Below are 24,263 nucleotides of genomic sequence, written 5' to 3'. Positions count from 1 at the left end.
TGGTTGGAAAAGGGTGATTGGGGGTCTCGGCTGGTACCGGAACTGCGTATTGCGGGTGCGGTGTCGTCGGATCCTCAGTTGATTGTGGATGAATTTGCCCGGTATTTTGAGGAGGTCTATACCTCGGCAGGGGACTTTACGGAGGAGGAGAATGCCGACATGATTCGGGACATCCCGATGCCGGTTCTATCTGTCGAGCATAGGGAATTCTTGGATTCCGCCCTCATGAATGATGAGGTGGCAATGGCCATTAGGGGGGTTCGCTCCGGTAGGGCTTCCGGCCCGAACGGTCTCCCCATTGAATTGTTTAAGCAACATGCCAGCCGCTTGGCTCCGTGCCTAAAAGACATGTACCTTGAAAGTAGAGACCGTGGCGAGTTACCTTATGATCAACGCCTCGCGAATATTGTGGTCATTTACAAGAAGGGTAAGCCGCGTCTGGACTGCTCGTCGTATCGCCCGATTTCCCTTTTGAACGTAGAGCCTAAGGTGCTAGCCAAATTGCTTGCCGCCCGTCTAGTAAAGGTTATCACGACGCTGGTGCATCCAGACCAGTCCGGTTTTATGCCGCGTCGGAACACCGCCCTTAGTCTCCGATAGCTCCACGGGGTGATGGCAGGTGCGTCCCGCATCCATGAACCGGCGGTGTTGTTGTCCTTGGATGCCACTATGGCCTTTGACCGAGTGGAATGGCCGTACCTTTTTGCGGTCCTGGAGAAGTTGGGGTTTGGCCCCGAGTTTATCGGATGGATTCGCCTTCTCTACTCAGCCCCCCCGTCTCGTGTAGTCGTAAACAACCATAGGTCCCGCGACTTTTTACTTGGGAGGGGCACTCGACAGGGTTGCTCTCTCTCACCACTCTTGTTCGCCCTGTCCCTGGAGCCCCTTGCGGCCTGGGTACGATGGGACCGTTCGATTAGAGGATTGCGTTGGACTTCGGAATGGGAGGATAAGATCTCGTTATATGCTGATGACATTCTGTTATATTTGACCTCCCCACGCAGTTCCCTGATGGTTTTTATGGATATCCTTGAGATTTTCGGGAGGTACTCGGGCTTTGCTATTAATTGGGCGAAGTCGGTCCTCTTTGTGTTAAGTGGTGATCCTCCTAGGGTGCCAGTGAATTGCCCGATGATGCTGGAATTGGTCAGTTTTCGGTATTTGGGTATACAGATATCGAGGGATCCCAAGGTACGCTTCAGTTTGAATTTGTTGCCCCCGCTGGCCAGACTGCGTGGTGACGTTGCTAGGTGGAAAGCACTACCGCTCTCCTTGTTGGGCCGTGCGGTCCTCTTTAAGATGATGGTCCTCCCGCGCTTTTTGTATGCTCTGCAGAATTCCTTCGACCCGGTGCCCCCGTCGTATTTTAATGAGATCGAATCTTTGCAGCGCGGCCTTCTGTGGGAGGGGAGGCCGCGTATTGCATTGTCAAAATTGATGTTACCTTGGTACTACGGGGGTATCGGTCTGCCTAACATCAGGAAATACTATTGGGCGTCCCTGTTGGCGCCTATTAATCAAGCAATCTATGGCTCTCCAATGGATCCGGGCTTCGCGATGGACCGTGGCCAAGTGCCCGGGGGAGAGTATACTAGAGTGTTATATGCAAAATGTGGTCGTTTCCCTTTGGTAGGTCCTCCATCGACGGCGACGAGGGTATGGCACGAGGCTAACAGGGCCCTTAAATGGGCGGGGCAAATAACACTGGCTACACCTTTGTGGAGCTCAGCGAGGTTGGGGACTCTGTGGAAAACTAAAGGGTTTGACCGTTGGGATTTGATTGGAATTGCGCAGGTGCGAGATGTGTGGGGTAAGGATGGGGTGTTGACATTTGAGGAGATGCAGGCCAAGTATCAGCTGCATGATACTGAACGGTTTTGGTACCTTCAGATTAGTCATGCTTTACGCGCAGTAATCCCCCATGGTGAGAAGCCTCCGGTGGCCTCCCCGCTAGAGGACCGACTGCTGGATGGTCACATGCCTACCAGAGCAATATCATTGACATACAGTAAACTGATTAATCATACATTTCAAGATTCTGAAGGGCCTACCGCCTCCCTTACTGTGCCAACTTTTGTGCTCTTACATCCCGGGCGGCACTTTGCGTTCGTTGGACCAAGAACTAGCGGCAGCCCCTCGGTTCAAACTCAGTCGGGCGGGGGGTCGCTCTTTTAGGGTGCGGGCAGCCGCGCTCTGGAACGCTCTCCCCTTGAAACTCCGGACCCTTGGCGACTTGCTTTCCTTCCGCAAGGCCGCTAAAACCCTTCTGTTCTCTGAGTTATGTTAAAATCCATACCCCCATTTTTAAATAATATTTTCTGTTTTCTGTTGTGTTGTGTTCGCCACCTTGTCGGTGCGCCGGGACGCTCCTTCGCTGGAGCAGCCGTGCGCAATACAAATAGCCCTAACATAACATAACATAACATACTGAGGATCCCTTGGTGAAGCTTAGGGAACAGTGGGTTGCAGATGGATTTGTTCTGGATGAGGAAGATTGGAGGGAGGCGGTGTCATCCCCTAGAATGGTGGCGGTCCCAATGAGACTTCGATTGGTCCAACTCAGGATTCTGCACAGCTCCTACACCACGGTTCCTGGATTGTTGAGGATGGGGTTGGCTGTGTCTGCGGATTGTCGTAGAGGGTGTGGAAGACCTGGAACGTTCCTACATATTCTGTGGGAGTGTGAGAAGGTCCGTGATTTTTGGACGAGGATACACTTGAAGATGAGTGAAGTGAGGGGTGTGCGGATCGAATTGGAGGCGTGTCGATGTTTGCTGAATGTTTGGGAGCCCTCCGACCTTTCGAGCCATGGCAAGCTCTGGGTCACTCTTGCTTGCGCGAAACCAAGCGTAATAGTGCTCAACTCTGGGGTGCTGTTTGGGCGCCTCTGGTTGGGAAGTGGATGGAGAACCTCGACTGGTGTATGTTCCGGGAGAGGTCTGTGTATGTGTCTAGGGGGCGGCCCCGCATGTGGGGTAAGGTCTGGGGAGTCTAGAATGCTTACCGTGGGGACATTTGTACACCACCTGAAGTGGATCCTGCCAGTGTGGCTTCGGAAGACGCTTAAACCCATTCTTTATATTTTGCTTTATCTGTCTAATATGGAGGTCTATGTTCTCTATGTGTATATTTGCAGTTGCTCAATGTGCTCTGGTCAGTTTTAAGTTGTGTAATGTCCTTTTTTGTTTAATAAATAGATGTTTAAAAAAAAAAAACTGACACTGCACCTTATGTTATTTACTGGGTGCACAATCTGAGCCTCAGTCAGAGTTCCAGATCTCAGAATAAGGACAGAGTACTGATAGTGTGTGTTCTCTCACTTCCTGATTAGTGGTCTGCAAAACTCTGAATCCACTATATTTGCCTGTCAGTATCTTTCCAAATTTCAGCTAATGAAGATCGTTTGTGGAAATACTTCAGGAGTCTGCACACAGCACCCAAGTTATAATGCTGATTTGGTTGTAACAGGACTTTGCGTCTAAATAGAGATTTGCTTAGGAGGAAATTAAGGCCTTAGTAGCTTCAGGCTGTGGCATGGTCAAACCATAGAAAGGAACTGCTTGATGAAAAAGTTACCTTCCGTAACGCCTAATATGGTAGATACTCTACCTAGCTGCAGATTCCTTACCTTAGAATATTTCCCAGACGGTAGACTGGATCTGGAAACTTTTGGTGAGCAGTACCCCTGCGCACCAGTCGGTGGCGTTGTTCTGCTCCTCGTGGCATCGTCTGTGTCATCTGCACTGGAACGCACATGTGCGGTGCCTATATAGGAGCCACTCCAGCGTGCTGATGTCAGTTTCTTTTTGCGACTTTCCACGCTAGAAGCGGGGAGCCAAGAGGAACACTGACCACTGGTGCGCTAAGCTAGGATCCTTAGAAAAGAGGAACAAACCTTTACTCTAAGGTCCATCCGCAGAGCAGAAAGGATGGTATCGTCTGTGAGAAATCAGCAGCTAGATAGAGACTCTACAAAATAAGGCATTACCGAAGGTAAGTAACTTGTTCATTTGACAGATACCTCTAGCCGCAGATTCCTAACCTTAATATAGATACCCAAGCAATACCTCTGCAGAGGTGAGACTGCGATATGGATTAGACTAAAAAGCCCTGCAGGACCGAATGGGCACTGTGACCATCTCGCAGACTTGACTATAAAGGCAGTAGTGCTTCATAAATGGATGCAAGGAAGCCCCTGTGGTTGTCTGACAGATATCCAAGAAAAGACCTCCGCAAGCTAATGCAATGGTTGCAGCCTTGCTCTGGTAGAATGAGCTCCAAGCCTTCAGGAGGTTGCTTTTTCGCCAAAGCACAGCAGATCTTGATGCAGAGCACCATCCATAGTGGGATGGTCAGTTTCTGCACAGTCTTCCCTTTTTTTGCTGCAACGTACCCCACAAAGAGATGATTGTCCACCAGGATCTTTTTGGGGGGGTTAAGGTAGAACACTGCTTTTTTGGGGTCTATCCGCGGAGTCTCTCCTCTTCTTAGAGCTGTGAGGCAGAGCGTAGACGGTAGGCAGAGTGATGGATTGGCCTACGTGAAAGGGAGATATGAAGGATGTGCAGACAGTACCTGTAACTCACTGACTCTCCGGGCAGATGTGATCGCTACCAGCATGGCTATCTAGATGGTGAGTAGTTTGAGTGAATAGATGTGGAGCAGCTCAAAGGGAGCGCAAATAAGGAATGTAAGATCTAAATTTAAGTCCCACCGGGTCATAATAAAAGGCGCTGATGGAAACATATGTTGGAGGCCTTTTAAGAATAAATGTGCAATAGGAGATTTAAAGAAGGATGGCTGATGATGCAGCCACAAAAATGCAGAGATGGCAGAAAGATAACCCTTCAACATGACCAAAGCAAAGTCAAGCTGGGCCAAGGAAAGCACAGAAGAACTTGGGAAAGGGGTTCAAGACAAAGGGTCAACATGTTGGACTGTATACCAGTTCACAAACTTGTTTGAATGGGAGGTGTATACTGTGTTGGTGAAGGCACATCTGGCTGCCAAGATAACATTGCAGACTTCGGGTTGAAGTCAAAGACTGTCATTTGTCATCGCTCAATCTCCACATATAAAACTTCTTTAGGTACGGGTGTAGAACCCTGCTCTTTTGCTGCCACAGAAGAGTCTCCCTAAGAGGCAGCCTGATCAGAGAACCGGTGCTCAGGCTCACTAGCTCAGTATACACAACTCACTGTGCTCAATCCAAGCCACAAGAATGACTTAGGCCCGGTAGTTCCTGATCTTCTCGAGAACTTTGGGCAGGAGTGATATTGGTGGAAAAGCGTACTGGAGACTGGAGCTTGACTCAAGATAAATGGTGCTCTCTGAGCAAGAGCTGCTTTGGAAATTCCAGTACCCAAAACTGCTGACATTGCTCATTCTCTGTGGAAAGTTCTTCCAACTCTTGAAAAAGACCATGTGTCACCTCTGAATGGAATCACTATTCGTGATCCACTAGCCATAGATGGCTGAGTACATCCACTTTGGTGTTCAGAGAGTCTGCCAGGTGTTGAACCACTAGGGAAATGCCATGGTTTGTTGCAGTACTATATGGCGATAATTATTTTCCTTTTAAAAAAAAAATATTTTTTTATTTATTTAACAAGTCAGCAAAAATAATATACACCGTATTCCTAGTTTCGTACAATATTGCTAAGCAGGGATTTTAGCATTTAACCAATAGTAATATTATAAAGAAATAGAGAAAGACATAGAGCATATATTCAAATAGTATAAAGATTAAGCTAATACAAAAAACATCATATATAACCTGCTCATTCTAGTTCCTTTCAAAAACATTCTGAAATGGGTCCCCAAACAGAATTACATTTATTCAGGGCCTGTAAGCCCCTAGGCTTTGCCAGTACTTGTTCCATTGAGTGTGTCTCCTTCAACAAAGCCCACCAATCCCTAAAGTTAGGAGGTTGTACATCAATCCAAGCTCTAACAATAATCAATCTACCCATCACAGACAATATCAATAATAGCTGATTCTGTTGATAGCTGTACTTGCAAGGTCCCAAAATAATATCCCTTGACATTCTAGAAGCATGTGTATCAAACCTGCAGCCGGAAGATCACATTTAGGGCATTTCGTATGTGTACTAGTTTGATTAGTATGAGCCCATTTAGTTATTCGTTCAGATGTGTAATATAAATTACAAATAGTACGGAATTGCTGCATTTGTAGATTAGTAGCATGAACAGACTCCCTCACTGTATGTAGGCTTTGCTCGATATCTTTTTCTGAGATTTCCTCGCCCAGCATCATGCTCCATTTTTGGGCCAGTTTATTGCTGTCCCCTTTTCGATTACTAGTGAGGATTTTGTACATGCCACCGATCTTACTTTTAGCACTGCTCTGATATAAGAAATCCTATACATCCGACTCCGCAATACTAGTCAATTTCAGATGTGTCCCCAGAAATCTGTTAATTTGTAAATATTTAAAAAACATATAGTCTGGCAGTTTAAACAAATTTTGTAGTTTCTCAAATGATGCAAGCCCTGCGTGATCATATAAATCACTTAATGTCTTGATCCCTAACTCCGCCCAATGTCGTAGTATATTATCGTGAAAAATCTCCGGGAGCAATGGATTGTTCCACAGCGGTAGTTTATCATGATAGTAAGATTGGCCACAGTTATTAAAAATATTTCTCCAGATAAAAATTGTATCCTGTATCGTCTTAAATTTAACCTGCTTAAAGTAATTGGGGTCAGTAGTCTTATAAATATACATATTGCTAATTTCACCTAATAGCAATTGATGAAAAAAAGTTGGACAAGAGGGCACTAATAGGCTCTGGAGGCGTGCTGTAAAAGAAGACCAGAAATACATTTTAAAGTCTGGGAATGTTATGCCCCCTTGTTCAAAAGGGCACTTCAGTAAAAACATAGCTCTTCGTGCAGTCTTGTAACCCCAAAGGAAGATACTGAAAAGGCCACTAGCCTTTTAAAAAAACTATTGGGAACTCGTAAAGGAATAGACCTAAAAAGATATATAAATCTTGGTAATATCTTCATTTTAATTATATTTGCACGACCCAGAATGCCAATCGGGAGTTTATGCCATTTTTTTAAGAGAGCCGCTGTTTCTTTAAATAATACCTCATAATTTAATGAGATTATTTGGTTAACCTGCGCGGTTACTCTAAACCCCAGATAAACAGCTACTGAACAGACCCCATTTAGGCTAGCCCCAGTATTAAAATTAACCACCACTTGTGTTTTGTGTGCGTTCAGCTTGTATCCAGATAGTTTGCCGAAGCTATCTGCTTCTTTTTCTACTTCTATCATTGCTCTTACTGGGTCAAGTGAAAATATAGCTAAATCATCTGCATAGGCTGTTACCTTTAAAATACTTGTACCTTGCCTTATTGGGGTGATTTGAGGGTAAGCTTGCAGGGAGAAAATAAAAGGTTCAATATAAAGTGCAAATAATAAAGGTGAAAGTGGGCAGCCTTGGCGAGTGCCCCTGTGTATAGGGAATACCTCTGATTGTGTGCCGAGGTACATTAACCTAGCGCAATGATTGCGATATAAAGCTTGAACCCATTGTTTGTATCGCCCCCCTAAGCCCACCCTCTCCAATACCCCCCATAAAAACTTCCAAACCACCCGATCGAAAGCTTTTTGTGCATCTAAAAGCAACATTCCCAAGTGAATCCCCTTTTTTCCGCTAAATCGAAGGCAGATATAGCCGTATTTGTATGGGACGTAGTCTCTCTGCCCTGTATAAATCCATGTTGACGGCTTGATACTAACTCAGTCATTACTGGTGCTAGTCGGGTAGCTAAGATTTTAGAAAAAAAATTGGTGTCCGAATTGATAAGCGATATAGGTCTGTAAGACCCGCACTCAATAGGAGATTTATCCTTAAAAAATAAATAAAAAAATGGCGTCAAGTTCCATGATTCAGTTACTAATCCATTGTGTCCAATATCTTGTATTAAGTCCTTAAAAGGCTTAATTAAATGTGCCTTAAAAACTTTATAAAATTCCAAGGGGATCGTGCCTCCACACTAGCTTTACCCGTGGGTAGCGAAGAAATTGCCAATGCTATTTCCTCACAACTAATATCATTACCCATAATACTGACCTCCTCTGCTTTTAATTTTGGCAAGTTTGTGTTAGAAAGATAATGTTGTATATCATGATCATTAGCAATGTACTCAGGAGTATAAAGTTTCTTATAATAAGTCAAAAACTTTTCTATAATACCCCTTGGTTCTGTAAATAGAGTCCCATTTTCTGCGTTAATTGCTTTGATATAGGTTTTAGCATGATCGTCAGCAACCTTATACGCAAGGACCTTTCCCATATGTTCGCCAAATTCATATTGTGTAGACTTATATTTATTAAGTCTATTGACCATATTTTCCCTGAATATTTTTTTTTACAAGTACCCTTAGATCAATTAATTTTTGAAACAGCTCTTCCTGGTTGGCTAAGCCAAGTCGGACTGCATTTATATGGGCCGACTCTGCTTGTAACAATAATGATATGTTACGTTGTTTTTGATCTTGTTTCTTTTTGTTTTGTTGTGAGATAAACTGTAGTGTCAAACCACGTACCACCGCCTTCCAAGTGTCCCAGATAACAATAGAAGTAGAAGAATCCTTATTTTCTTCGAAGAACAGTTTAAGCTGCTTATTGATAGTCTCCACATATAGCTCATCAGTTAGTAAATATTTTGGGAAAGTAAACGTTCTTAAGTTTCTTTCAACAAGTAAAGCTTGAAAGCTAAAAATAAGGGGGTTATGATCGTAAGTTATACGTGGGCATAATTTTATCCCAGCTGTATTGGCTATATTATTAGATACCCATACTATATTGATTCTAAAGTATGACTGATGCGGCGATGAGTAATAAGTAAAGACAGCAGTGTTAGGGTGTAAAAATCTCCATAGGTCAGTCACCAAATGTAGTCTCCTATTTCTATTACAGTTGATCTAGATTTTTTCATTCTACGGGCAGATGTCTATCTACTAGAGTCTATATTATGATTCATAATACAATTAAAGTCACCTATGATCATCTTTTCACCTTCCCAGTTTAATAATTCCATATTAAGTGAGTAAAAAAAAACAGGTTCATCGAGATTAGGTCCATATACCACAACTATAACATACTTTTTGGACTGTATTTCAACCTGGGCTATTGCCCACCTACCTGCACGGTCCGTTAAAGTTTTTAAAAGAGTACAACGAAATTCCTTTTGTTTTAAAATAGCCACCCCCCTTATAGAGCAAGCTTGTGAAGTGCAAATAATTGTTTCATAACCCAGCTGGTCTAACAGCTTCCGATCCTTATAAGCGAGATGTGTCTCAGTGAGGATTGCTATATGTGAGTTATGTATTTTCAGTTCCTCATGTACTAACTGCCTCTTAAGTCTACTATTTAAACCAGACACATTCCATATAATACATTTAATTTTGTTCATCATACCAATGGCAATTTTTCTGTTTAGTATAACCCGTCATTCTCTTCCATCTGTTTTTTCCCTGCTTGATTAACAGTATCTTAACATTTTTTTGTATAGCTGTCTTGTTGAATACTTTTTCCATTTTTCCCCCCAAGCAACCCCACCCTGCACTCGATAACCCACCCCAGTTCCTTGGGGAAGGAATTCCCCCCAGCAACAGCTGCTTCTAGAGCAGCCAGAGGGAGACAGAGCTTCTCCTGAGCAGCCCCCTCACCCAAATCAAAAAATATAGATATAGAAGCGCCACCACCCTACATAAACAAGCAACCATTTTATACATTTGGCAAACTGCATCAATTTCATGCCCATTCAAAAAATTTCGTACTTTTCCCCTTATCTATCTAGTGTTTCCCGCCTTTCGCCTGGTGCCATGTATCAAGTGCCTTCTTAGCCTCATCTGTTGAAGAGAAAAAATGTGTTTGGCCACCCCTAAGTGCCTTCAGCCGTGCTGGTTCTTGTAGAAAAACTTGTGCTCCTAGCGCTTTCATAGGCTCCATTAGCTGCCGCATGACCCAGCGCCTATCCATCGTTGCTTTACATAAATCTGAGCGGACAAAGAATGTAACAGTATCAGATGTTATCGGAGAGCTAGGTCGCGCTTTTAAGTAAACCGATTGGCGCAGTAGAAAATTACTGAGGTAAATTAATATTGGCCGTGGGAATTTAGAGCCTTGTTTTGGTGCCCCCAAAGGTAATCTATGTGTCCGCTGTATCTGGCTGTCCCAGTCCCAATCTACTAAGTCTGGGAACGCCTTCTGAAATAGCAATGCTAGATAAGCCCGAGGGTCAGAGCCCTCTTTCCCCTCTGGAATCCCAAATACTTTCAAATTCTGCCTTCTCTGGCGTTTTTCTAAATCTTCAACCTTAAGTTGAAGTTCTTTTATTGAATTGTCATGGGTCTGTGCCAGATCTGCTGTTTGGAGTATGGTAGCCTCCGTTTCCGTAACTCGTTGCTGAAGATCTATCACCTTGCTTGCCAGAGAGTCTACTTTAGAGGTTACAGATTGGAGAGCCTGTTGGATATCTGCATTGTCAATTCGAAGCTGTGAGTAATGTTCCTGTGCTTCTTGCCTCTGTTCCTTTAGGGCCTGAAAAATGAGAGCAAGTGACGGTTCTAAGCTACTTTCCAAGCTTCCCCCTGAGCCATGAGCAGCTCTATCATCAAGAGGTTCCGAAGCCAAGGTATTCATAGCTGGGTTCGTGACTAGGTTTACTTGTTGAGGAGCAGTGAAAGATGTCAAAGGCACCCCAGTGGGAGAAACCATAGCAAAACCAGCAGAGTTTTTTCCTGGGTTTGTCCCTGATCCTCTCTCTCCCAGAGATATGTCTGTCGGACTGGACCCCGAGAGTCTTTGAACCAGTGACTTAACACCTCCTTTCATTTGGACCCAACGATGAAGCGAAGTATCATTGATTTCCTTATTACCCGTTACCCCACTTTGTTGGACCAATAATTATTTTCCATTAACACCTGAAGCAGCCTTCCTCTGCTTGAAGGAAGAAAGGCTTTCAATGCCAATCAGATCTCCCAAAGCTCTAACATATTGATGTGGATCACAGATTCTGCTGGTCCTCTTATTGCCACCTCTCCCAGATGGCCACCCCAGCCCAGGAGTGACACATCTGTCAGCATTGCCAGCTATAGTTGGAGAAGAGAGAGGGGTCTCCCACTGACCAAATCAATGTTTGTTAGACTCCACCGCATGTGTTTTGCAGTTCCGTCCAAGATATGGACCATATGGAAGAGGTTCCCCTAATGCTGCGCCCACTGGAACTTCAATGTCCACTGAAGATTCAGCATATGCCAATAAGCATATGTCACAAGAAGGATGCAGGAGGCCTTGAGGCCCAGCAGGCTTTGAGTCAGTGTCACCAAAATCCAGGCTAGAGGCTGAAACTTCGGTATCACAGTCTGAATATCCGTCGTTCGGGAGGATAGAGCTAAAACTGCACCATGTCCAGAACAGCTCCCATGATGGGGAGAATCTGAGAGGGAGTCAGGTGTGACTTCGGCACGTTTTTAGTGAACCCCATTGAATGCAGGAGGTTCGCCATAGTCTGAAGGTGGGAGACAACTGCCTGAGGCAAGCCTTCCTTCAACAGCTAATCATCGAGGTGGAGGCAGACTGGAAATCCTAACCTCCGCAGATGAGCTGCAACCATCAACAACACCTTTGTGAACACCTGAGGGGGCATTGATAACGCCAAAGGGGAGCACAGCAAACTAAAAGTGCTTTTGACACACCATGAACAGCAAAGAACGCCTGTGAGTAGGCAGGACGGGAATGTGGAAACATGGTTCATGAAAGTCCAACGCTACTATCCAGTTTCCAGGGTCCATGGCAGACAGAACTTGCAGAAGCATTTTCAATTTCTCCTTTTTCAAGGACAGGTAAAAAGGTGCAGGTCTAGAATAGGACAAAGGCCTCCTTCCTTCTTTGCACTAGAAAGTAGCAGGAATGGCAACCACAAACTACTTCTGATGCCATCACCTTCTCTATGGCTCCCTTGGCCAAGTCAGCCAACACTTCTTGACAGAGTAAGGAGAGTTGGCCCTCCATCATTGAGTCGCAGGTGGGCAGCAGGGTGGTCACAAAGGGGAGGGAGTAACCCTTTGGATACTGAGGCTGCCAGGGGGTGGTGGACTGGCACAACGTATGGCTACGTGTCCAATGTGCTCCTTGGCCACAAAAAGATTGTGAAACTTGTTGACCGTGGTGGCTGAAAGTGTAGAGGGGTGGTTGAAAACCCCTTCCATTGCCACGAAACCGGGGAAGGTGGAATGGGGTTTGCGAGGAGCCATGGAAAGGTCCAAGGACCTGGTCGTAGCCCTGCTGTCCTAAAAGTGCTCCAGCGCTGATTCTGCCTTCTCCCCAAAGAGACGGGAGTCATCAAAGGGCATGTTCATGAGTGAGGCTTGGACATTCCCCGAAAAGGCAGTGGTTCTCAACCAGGTGTGGAGACTGTCATGTCCAGACCACATCTGATGGTGAATTTGGCTACATCCTTCCCATCAGCAATTGCTTGAGAGAGTATGGCTTGGGCCTCCTCCAAGACCATGGGCAGCACTTGCGCAACCAAGTCCCAGATGTGAGTATAGGCTAAAGAGGCACGCGGTGTTCACAGAATGCATTGCCAGGCTGGCAGAAGTGAACATCCTCTTCCAGAAGGTATCCAACCTTTTGGACTCCCTATCCTGCGGAGTTCCCGGACTTGATTTTGGATGTGGAGGCCTGGACCATTAAGACCTCCGGGGTGGGGTGCTGTATTAGGAAGCTGGGGTCCCCTGGGGTGGGGTCCCCTGGGGTGGGGCAATGACAGCCCGCAATTGTCCTATGCACAGGAGCCCCTGTGCAGGGCTTGGACAAGGCCCGAGTAGGACATCAGTAAGTGTTTCATTAAATGGGAGCAATGGTCGCAGGGGACAACTCCAGGATTAAGCACCTCCGGGAAGATGTTTGTCTTGAGTGATACTAAAGGTAGCGTAAGGTCCAGCACGTCAGCTGCCCACATCACCACTATTACACAAATGAGGCACCCTCCTCCGTAGTTAAGGTAGGGAGAGAGACCAAGTCAGTGTCTAGTCCACTGGCATCTGCCAGATTCTCATACCCGGTGTCGTCTGGATCTTCTAGTTTCTGATATCCATAAGAATCCACAGACTCCTCCGAATAAAAACTCAAACTAGGCCTGATTACATTAATATGGCACTAGCTCCAATATGGTGGCCTGCCCCCAATCCCCAATCAGCAGCGGAACTGACGTCGGACGGTACCTGTTCGGCTCCGTATCGGAATCAAGAATGATGATGGAGGCGGTGCCCCTGAAAGGACTGGATCTGTCACTGGATACCTTGGTCCAGAAAGCCACCGAAGGTGAACTCAGTGGCGGAAGACAAGTAGGGGGCCCTCCCAGACCCATAGGGCCTGAGGGTGCTCCAGAGGGATAGGGCCACCCAAAAATTAGGTGCATGGCCTAATGAAATTCTTTCAGATGGGTGTGGGTTGCTCCGGCTCATAGAAACTCAGGGAAGCGCCACAACAGCTCACAAACAGGCTTCACCACAGGACTTGGCCTCAAGTGCCGACAGCCCTGCGACTCGTCCGAAGTCTTGCACTACAAAGTCGAAGACCTCTTTGACTTCTTTTTCTTGTGGGACATACCCGAACTTTGCCAGCGACTTGGAGTGAGCCGACGATCACCGGGCACAACCCTAGTGAATGATCTTGGGACCTTCGTTGTGGCCGAGATCTGGAACTTCGCAGGGTCATATGACATTGAACAGCAAGGAGCTTGAGGGACCGTTCCCTCAGGGCCATAGGATGCAGGACGCAGCAACCCACGCTTGTCTTGGTGTCATGATTGCACTCCAAACACCAAAGGCACAGCAAATGCGGGTCCATCACCAACATCTCTCGGTCGGTGAGAGGAGCTGCACGGCTTAAATCCTGCCTTCTTGGTGGACATACTGCACACCAGGAGACAAAGTCTTAAAAGTATTCGACAAAAGGGTCGAAAAAAGGTAATTCAAAAAGTGACTGAGGGTAGCTCCCTCCAGATCTGCGCTGGCTAGTGTGGAAAGAAAAGAACTGATATCAGTGCGCTGAGGTGGTGCCTATGTAGGCATCACACATGTCACTTCCAGCGTGGAAGACCACACCGATGCCACCAGTAGCTGAACAACAGCACCTACCAGTGCACAGGGTGACTGCTCATCAAAAGTTTCCGGATCCATTCTGATGCCTGGGGAATATTCTATGGTAAGGAATCTGCCACTAGAAGTCTCTATCAGATTTCTTTTATGATCTTGTCAAACAGAACTCAAAAATGCCTAGGATAGGTTTCCCAAAATTAGGAGATGGTACTGGTTTTATTCCAGCCACAAGATATTGGTTGAGGACTAGCTACAACTTTAAAGCATCATTTCAATACTGCTATTAACGATATGTTCTTTCTGGGCCATTTTGGAGTCATTCAATTGTGGAAACTAGTCTAGACTTTCAGTGTGAATTTCCCACTGTGATTGAAGACGTTGGCCCCACAACTGTTTTTCGGTGCAACCAGTAAGTAACTGCCAAAAATTAGGAAATATTACTAGATTGTCTCACAAGAAGTGTTACAAATCTTCACTGAGGTTTCATTTTTTACAGACAACCTGATGTTTGACAGGAAACAGCATATAAAATGTATGGCAATAAGGATAGTCTATGGGCCCTTTACAGAACAGTGAATTCCCTTTAATTACAGACTGACAAATACTTACACTAACTGTCAAGAACCAACAAATTAGCAATTCTGATTCAAAAATATTTCACAAGATACAATAAAATCCCAATTTAGAATAATAAGCCTCCTGCGTACCTTCTTCACACCCATCTTTTTCAGCTTCTCCGCAAGCCGCTCCTCCGAGGCTGATCGGACCTGCTTGATAAAGTTAGGATTTAGCCGCAAGGCTTCCGACAGCAAAAGATTTTTATCAAAAGAGTTCTTCAACTCTGCAGGAAGGGACCAGAAAGTAAATGTAGTTATAAATCAGGAAAGTAGCTACAAGGTAAAGTTAAAAGAGGATCTGCCCATCAAAAGCACACTCAAGTCACATTTTTGCTTTATACAAAAAAACAAATATAATACATAAACAATAACACTTGCAGGTCTTCCTGTCAACATCCTAAGATGATGCAATACATCCATAAAAAGGTGAGGCAGCATAGAGTGAAGTATCTCTCCCTTCAGGTATTTATCCAATTGTCTGTAGGCTTTCACAAGACATTGGATTGAAAGCTTTGTTAAAAATCGCCCAACTCACATTTCACGCCCTATTGGATGTTAATTTAAATCTTCTACATAGATTACAGGGCAATCATAAGATATTGTCTCCGAATAAAAGCAGTGAGGATATTTTCGAAAAAGGCTATGCCTCTGAAAGACCGGTACGGTGTGCACCGTTCTCACATTACTCTCATTTAGCAGGTTCAGTCTAAGACACACTTGAGACAAGGGGGCATATGTATCAAGCCCTTTTCCTGTTTGCAAACAGGCCGATTCTCAGAATCGGCCCGTTTGCGAACAGGAAAAAGACTTTTGGAATGTATCATCCCGAAAGGCCCTCGCAAAATAGGGAATCGCAAAATTTACGATTCCCTATTTTGCTAATGCATTTAAGGAATCGCCAATTGCAATTCCTCAAATGCGATGTAGAGAGCACCCAAGTTGTGAGATTTCTCCTTAAGAAATCGCAAATTACCACCAAGTTCAAGATGGTGGTTATTTGCGATTTCTTTGAAAAATGCACTTTTTGGCATTTTTCAAAGTGCCATGTGGTGCACATACATGCCCTTAGGGCATGTATTTGCGCCAAATGTGCACACATGCTCGTTTCAGGGGTCAACAGGGTGTCCTTATGACACCCTTTCACCCTTGAATTTGCATTCGCAATATGCGAGTACCTAATGGGAACTCGCAAATTGCGAATGTCTTCCAATTCATTCCTATTAGCCTCTAGGCCCATAGGAATGAATGAGAAACCATTCCTTAATTGCGACTCGCAATTTGCGATTCGCAATTAAGGAATGCCAAGGAATTTCAAAATATTTGCAAATTATTAATTACATCCCGTTTTGCGATTCTCTAAAAATCGCTATCTGAGAATCGCAATAACAGTATTTGATACATATGCCCCAAGGTTTCCTGTCAGAGACTCTCAAAAAGGGACCTGATTAGGCCTTAACGCTGGAGGGACCATGACCAAGGCAGAGACCCTCAGCTCTGATACCCTTTCTCAAAGGTCTTCTCATTTGGAGCAAGGTAGTTTTCCAGATTGGAAATGTTTTATTCTCTCCAAAGAGAGCCTTCTCTATAGTGTGGGACCAACTGCAAGAGTTTTTGTGATGTTGGTTTCTGAGAGCAATGCCGTAATTTATGTGTAGATTGATGTTGGAACAACATGTGATCAACCGTAAGGTGGTCAATCGGAGGTGTGGTTACTCACTGAAAGAGTTTTGCACATAATATCAGGATCAATATTTGGAAAAGGCCCACTGCAGATGCAAAGGTGCTTTTACCAATTTAAGAGTATTAAAAAGAAAGGAGTGAATAAAATATGAGGATTTAAAAGAAAAGTCAGAAAATGAAATAAAAGTTCTAAACAAAAATTAAGAAGCATACCTAAAAGTCGCTTTAAATGCTGAACAAATGTTTGAGAACCCCAGGATCAAAAATCGTTTTATTTTTTTTGTGTAGTAAAAGTAATAGCCTATGTGCGGGGCGGTGGAAGGCATTGTTGCAGGGATTCTGTCTAGAAACAGAACAATGGCTGGGACCACAGGACATCAGTATGCAGGGACTGTGTCACCATAGCACATCAGTACCTACGGGCCCAAATCCGACTCGCTCATAATGGCTTACCTGCCCCCAACCTTTCCTGAGTAAAAGGTAAGTAGGCACCCCAGAACACAACATTCCAATCCCCTCAGGGAACCGTGGTAACAAATCATCTCCTTTAGTTCTTTTGCATGTCCATAATAATCAAGAATGAGTCACGAGAACAGTTTGCAATATTTATTGAAACTATCACATCTATTATGAAGCAACTGAGCTGCAATTAGAAAATATACAAACCTTAGCAGGGTAATTAGCATTACTAATAAACAGTACAATGAAAAGCTCTATCATGCCTAATGATATATCTGCCTAGTCTAGTCTCATTACCTGAGCACAGTGATATATCAGATCACTGGGATTTGAACCGACCCCCCATACCTGGAATTTGTAGTTAGGTAATCTGCATCTCAGGACCTTTCACTCTGCTAGAAATTCTCCTGTCTATATTCAAAGCGAAAAGTCACTGCTTATGTGATAAGAAATACCATGCTCGAAAACAACAGCTGGGTCTCTCTATCATGTCTAGGTGTTAGTGTCCGATCCCAGAGAAAAACAGGGGACTATGTTGTTTAAACTTGCACAAAATGTTAAGACTGAATGTCAGCAGAAGAGCTGAATAACAAAACACGTGCAGCCTATTTCTAAAAAGATAGAATGGCACAAAAACAAATGTGTGAACTCATTACTTGTGCAAAACAAAAGCAGCCTACAACGTGTACAGTTAGGCTAACTTAGGGGAGAACTACAGTGGGCCCTATAGGGAACTCACAGCAGCATCTCAAGAACCGTGCAGCACAAACCATGCATTCTTACCTGTATGTTTTGAACAGCACGGTTTAATAAATAGGGAGTAGGGCTGTATTTGATGTTCTACTCTACATCTTGTTTCAGAAGCATCCCAAAGTACAAGGAAACATAGAGAGCGCTCTATGAGAGACAATATGGCAGCCAGAGTAGGCAAATAGAATGGCAACTAACACTGCCCTCAAGGCATCAAAGAGAAGTCAAGAATTTCCCTCCGCAATGTCTTATTCTCTGACCTTACTCTTTGTGCTAGAGTCAAATACTTCAAGGGACTGGCAGGTGGAATATGGTGGGACAAAGTGAAAAATACAAGCAGAGCGGGCATGGGAGGAGCACCAAACATGGGGAATTTAAGACAACAGCCAACTAGGGCCACTGATCCTTTTCCATTATTGACAAACAAGAGTAATGAGCAGGTTGCTATGGGAGCAGATGAACAAGTTACTTATCTTCGGTAACACTGTTTCTGGTGGATACAGTATCAGCCTTTCAAATTACCCCTGCACCAGCATTCCACAGAAACTTTTTTCTAGCTCTCCTACGTTGACGAGGACGTTATAATAGCACGGCTCTGCTCGCAACTCCATATGATGTCACCGGATCCACAAGAAGACCTCATTGGCGTGCTGTAGTCAGTTCCACCCATTTTTTCCGTGCCTCCGAGGCAAACTGGTGTACCGACAACTTAACTGGAGTATACACAGTATACAATATATACATAAATACACACATTATAAAGAAAAATAAGAAAAGCTAAAGAAACAAAGCATTTCCTATAAACCAATAGCAAGGCAATAAAAAGATATAGGGAAACAACCATGTCAAATAACCAATAAGTCCTTTGGTATACGAAGGTGGACAACGGGGAGGCAGGTAGGTCAGTGAGGAATCCACAGACAGATACTGTATCCACCAGAAAAAGCGTTACCAAAGGTAAGTAACTGTTCTTCTGATGGATACATCTGCCTGTGGATTCCTCACCTATTGAATTGAATCCCATAGCAGTCCCACTCCCGGAGAAGGGTGTCCACCAATCTATACCAAAAAATCCTGAAGCACAGAGCGTGCAAAATGGCCATTCCTCCTAACATCCAAATCCAAGCAGTACTGCTTTGCAAAGTTGTGGAGGGATACCAAAGTTGCTGCCTTACAAATGTCAATAACAGGAACACCTCTAGCCGAAGCAGAAGAAGAAGATTTAGCTCTGGTGGAATGAGCTCTAATGCCTTCAGGAGGTTCCTTCTTGGGAAAGCCATAGCCGATCTTGATGCACAAGATGATATACCTGGAGAGTGTCCACTTGTGAACAGCCTTGCCCTTCATATGTCCAGCATTGCCCACGAAGAGCTGATCGTCCAGTCCAGATCCTTGGTTCTGTCCAAATAGAATCTGACAGCTCTCGTGGGATCCAGGCGATGAAGTTTCTCCTCCTCCTTGGAAGGGTGAGGGGGAGGATAGTAGGTAGGTAAAATGGAAAGGAGTAACCACCTTAGGCAGGAAAGCAGCCCTGGCTCTGAGAACCATCCTTTCAGCATGAATAGTTAAAAAATGAGGTTTGGAACTAAGAGCCTTAAGCTCACTTACCCTACTGGCCGAGATAATAGCGATCAGAAAGACCATTTTGAAAGACAGAAGCCTCAACGGACAACTATGAAGAGGCTCAAACGGTGAACCAATAAGGAAAGTTAGTAAAGATTTAAATCCCAGTGAGGCATAATGAAGGAAATGGGAGGAAAACTATTGGTGAGGCCCTTAATGAACCTTATAACAACTGGAGATTTAAACAAAGACGGCTGGTCCGGCAAACAACGGAAAGCCGACAAATAACCCTTTACCGTGGCCACAACACAACCCTGCTGTGCCAAGGAAAGAGAGAAACTCAGCACATCAGACAAACAGGCCTTCAAAGGATCAATGGACCGCTCTCCATAACATTTCACAAACTTGGACCACCTGGAGGAATAAACAGATTTTGTGGAGTTTCTCCTGGTTGATAAAATAATGTCCACAACATCAGGTGGGAGAGAGCAGATCTAAGATTGCCCTGTTCAATCTCCAGGCATTAAGAAGCAGGCTCTGGAGGTGGCGGTGTAGAACCTGCACCTGGGACTGCGAGAGGAGATCTGCCCTTAGAGGGAGACGGAGCGGAGGGTGCGATGAGTGGTGAAGCAGATCTGTGTACCACACCCTACTTGGCCAATCCGGGGCGATCAATATGACTTGGGCCCATCTTTGTGAATCTTCCTCAAAACTTGAGGAATCAAGGGTATGGGGGGAAACGCAGAAAGGAGCTGAGAATTCCATTCCAACTGAAACGCATCCCTCAACGTTCCCTGCATCATAAACTGGAGACTGCTGAGCGATGGGCAGTGCGAGTTCTCGTGAGTGGCTAAGAGGTCCAACCGAGGAAACTCCCACATCCTGAAGATGAGATGGACCACCTCCGGATAAAGCCGCCACTGGTGATTGGCCGAAAAGTGCAGACTGAGACTGTCCGCACGAACATTTGGCACTCCTGCCACATGATTTGCCATAACACAAATCTGGTGGTCATGAGCCCAGTACCAGAGACGCAGAGCCTCTCTGCAGAGACGATCCAACCCTACTCCTCCCTGTTTGCTTATATACCACTTTGCGGTATTGTTGCCCGTCAGGACCTGAACTGACCGACCGCGAAGGGAGGAAAGAAAGGCCTTGAGAGCTAAACGTATCGCCCGCAATATCAGACGGTTGATGTGAAACAACCTTTCCTCCGGAGACCAAAGGCCCTTGATATACCGATCACCCAGGTGAGCACCCCACCCTAGAGTGGAGGCGTCGGTGATTACTGTGGCCACCGGTGAAGGAAGATAAAAGGGCTTTCCTAGCGACAAATTGCCCTCCACAATCCCCCAAGTCAGATCCGCGGCAGTGTCTCTGGAGATCCTGACCGTCTACCTGAGATCTCTGTTATGCTGATACCACTGCCTGCGGAGGCACCATTGGAGAGCCCTCATGTGCCAGCGTGCATGGTTGACCAACAGAATGCAGGAAGCGAACAGAAAGAGCAGGTGTAGGACTTTCAGGACTGGAACAACTGATCCATCGTGAAACAAAGGAATCATATCTTGAATGTCGAGAATCCTCTGTGGAGGAGGGAAAGCTCAACATACAGTAGTGTCCAGTACTGCCCCTATGAACAGTTTGCGCTGTGAGGGCACTAGGTGAGATTTGGGCACATTTAGCGAGAAGCCCATGCCGCACAACAGCTGTGCTGTCACGTGCAGATGATGAAGCACCATCTCCGATGACTTTGCTTTGAGTAGCCAGTCGTCCAGATAGGGGAAAACAGGAATCCCAGACTTCCTGAGATGAGCTGCCACCAAAGCCATCACCTTTGTGAAAGCTCAAGGCGCAGGAGTAAGGCCGAACGGAAGGACTGCAAACTGGTAGTGTTGAGACCCCACCATAAAACGGAGATACTTCCTGTGCAACTTCAGGATGGGAATGTGAAAATAAGCATCCTGCAAGTCGATCGCCACCATCCAGTCCTCTTGTTGCAGCGCTTGAAGAACCTGAGCTATGGTCAACATCTTGAGTGTTTCCTGTTTGAGGTAAAAATTCAAGACCATGAGGTCCAGGATAGGTCTTAATCTGCCGTCCTTCTTGGGAATCAGGAATTACCGGGAGTAGCAACCATGACCCCTTTCCTTCTCCGGAACCACCTCTATTGCACCTTTCTGCAATAAGGGAAGAACTTCCTGCTGCAGAAGCAACAAGTGACCCTCTGAACACCAGCCCTGGCGAGGAGGGTAAGGAGGAGGAAAATCCTAGCAGGGAAAGGCGTACCCATTTTCCACAAGATTCAAAACCCAAAGGTCTGAAGGGATAGATTTCCAATCTTGAAGAAAATGGGACACCCGACCCCCTACAGGACCAGCATGCTCCAAGATGGGGATCTAGAGCTGCTTTCCTGTGGCACCAGTGGTGAGGGCAGGAGAGGAGGAGAGTTGACAGGATGCACCCCGCAGGCGACCTCCGCCGTTACCTCTGTCAGATCTGTACAGAGGATTCTGCTGCTGTTGCTGCCGAGGCTGCTGCAGGTCACAAAAGGAAGCCTCCTTACCAAAACCATGGTATCTTTTATATCCAAAACCCCTGGTTTGAGACTGAAGACCCAATGATTTTGCAGTGGCTCTACTGTCTTTGAACCTCTGCAGCGCAGAACAACAAGTTACTTACCTTCGGTAACGCTTTTTCTGGTAGATACAATATCTGCCTGTGGATTCCTCACCTTGTGAATATCCCCCTTGCGTCAGCAACATTCGGAAATTCTTTTTGTAGCTTAGCACCGACGTGGATCCGGACGTCACAGAGGCACGGCATTGCACGCGCTCCGCTGACGTCACCGACGCCTATAATAGGCCCACGCCGGCGTGATGACATCAGTTCCGCCCTTTTTTCCGTGCCTTCGAGGCACACGGACGGACCAATGACAGTAGATATATACTCAGTATACGCAATACAAATATCAAAGTAACACACACACAGTGTGAAGCAAATGCAACAAAACATTTGAAATAAACAAATAAATAATAGAAACTCTGGCATAGAAGAGTGGACAACGGGGAGGCGGGTGGATCAGTGAGGAATCCACAGGCAGATATTGTATCTACCAGAAAAAGCGTTACCGAAGGTAAGTAACTTGTTCTTCTGATAGATACATCTGCCGTGTGGATTCCTCACCTTGTGAATAGAGTCCCACAGCAGTCCCCACTCCCGGAGGAGGGTGTCCACTCTTCTAGACCAGGAAATCCTGGAGGACAGAGCGTGCAAAGTGACCGTCCCTCCTCACTTCGGAATCCAAGCAGTAATGCTTCGCGAAAGTGTGGAGGGAAGACCAAGTTGCCGCTCTACAAATATCCTCTACAGGCACACCTCTAGCCAATGCAGAGGTCGAAGACTTAGCTCTAGTAGAATGAGCCCTTATACCCTCTGGTGGTTCCTTACCGGCCAAAGAGTAGCAGATCTTAATACAGAGGACGATCCATCTTGACAAAGTCCTCTTATGGACGGTTCTTCCTTTCTTGCAGCCAGCAAAGCCAATGAAAAGCTGGTCATCCACTCGACAGTCTTTAGTTCTGTCCAGGTAAAAAGACACCGCCCTCTTGGGGTCCAGACGGTGCAATCTCTCCTCCTCCTTGGAAGGGTGTGGGGGAGGATAACAGGTAGGAAGGGTAATGGATTGACCAAGGTGGAAAGGAGTCACCACCTTTGGCAGAAAAGCAGCCCTGGTCCTAAGAACCATTCGATCAGCATGAATGGTCAAGAAAGGGGGCTTGTGACTAAGAGCTTGAAGCTCACTTACCCTCCTTGCCGAGGTTATAGCAACGAGGAATACCGTTTTGAGAGTAAGAAGCCTCATAGGACATTTGTGAAGAGGCTCAAAGGGAGCACCCATCAAAAAAGTCAATACAAGATTTAAGTCCCACTGAGGCACAATAAAAGGAGTAGGAGGGAACTTATTTGTAAGGCCCTTCAAAAACCTTAAAACCACAGGAGATTTAAAAAATGAAGGCTGGTCAGGCAAACAGATAAAGGCCGACAGCGCTGAAAGATAGCCCTTCACTGTGGCAACAGCAAGCCCCTGTTGCGCCAGAGAAAGGGCAAACTGGAGAACATCAGATAAATGGGCTATCAAAGGGTCTATAGACTTCTCCCTGCACAAGTAACAAATTTTGACCACCTATAAGAATAGATGGATTTAGTGGAGTCACGCCTGGCTGACAAAATGACATCCACTACATCAGGCGGGAGAGAAAAAGAGATCAGGTTGCCCCGTTCAATCTCCAGGCATGAAGGTGTAAGGTCTGGAGGTGGGGGTGTAGAACCTGTCCCTCCATCTGAGAGAGGAGATCTGCCCTGTGAGGGAGACGGAGAGGCGGGTGAGAGGAGAGGTGGAGAAGGTCTGAGTACCACACCCTTCTTGGCCAATCCGGGGCGATCAATATAACTTGGGCCCGGTCTTGGTCGAATTTTCCTCAGAACCCGAGGAATCAAAGGTATGGGAGGAAACGCGTAAAGGAGTTGTGAGTTCCAGCTCAACTGAAACGCGTCCCCCAAGGCTCCTTGCATCGGATACTGGAGACTGCAGAAAGACAGGCAGTGAGCATTCTCGCGAGTGGCGAACAGGTCCACCCGAGGAGTCCCCCACATCAGAAAGATGTCGCGAACCACCTCCGGGTGAAGCCTCCACTCGTGATCGGCAGAGAACTGCCGACAGACTGTCTGCACAAACGTTCTGAACCCCGGCCAGATGATTTGCCATCAGACAAATCTGATGGTCCTGAACCCGAGGTGCAGAGCCTCTCTGCAGAGACACTGCGACTCCACTCCTCCCTGCTTGTTGATGTACCACATCGCGGTCGTGTTGTCCGTCAGGACCTGCACTGACACACCGCGAAGGGAAGGGAGGAAGGCCTTGAGTGCCAGACGTATCGCCCGCAACTCTAGAAGGTTGATGTGAAACAACCTTTCCTCCGGAGACCAAAGACCCTTGACCTTCAGGTCTCCCAGATGAGCACCCCACCCGAGAGTGGATGCCTCC

General features: G+C 45.8%; 1 protein-coding gene across 5 annotated transcripts in view; it reads right to left on the bottom strand.

Annotated features, from left to right (window-relative positions):
• Window positions 1-24,263, bottom strand: part of DZIP1L (DAZ interacting zinc finger protein 1 like) — a 796,975-nt gene that overhangs the window by 249,329 nt on the left and 523,383 nt on the right. For all 5 annotated transcript variants that reach the window (XM_078665844.1, XM_078665841.1, XM_078665843.1 and 2 more), the window contains one exon: window positions 14,855-14,988. In XM_078665844.1, coding sequence (XP_078521970.1) covers window positions 14,855-14,988 — 134 coding nt within the window. The remainder of the gene's footprint in view (window positions 1-14,854; window positions 14,989-24,263) is intronic.

This window comes from Lissotriton helveticus, chromosome 11 (assembly GCF_964261635.1).
Source record: "Lissotriton helveticus chromosome 11, aLisHel1.1, whole genome shotgun sequence".
Taxonomy (NCBI): domain Eukaryota; kingdom Metazoa; phylum Chordata; class Amphibia; order Caudata; family Salamandridae; genus Lissotriton; species Lissotriton helveticus.
The sequence above is the reverse complement of the archived record's forward strand: the minus strand, read 5'-3'. Positions and strand labels throughout refer to the sequence as shown.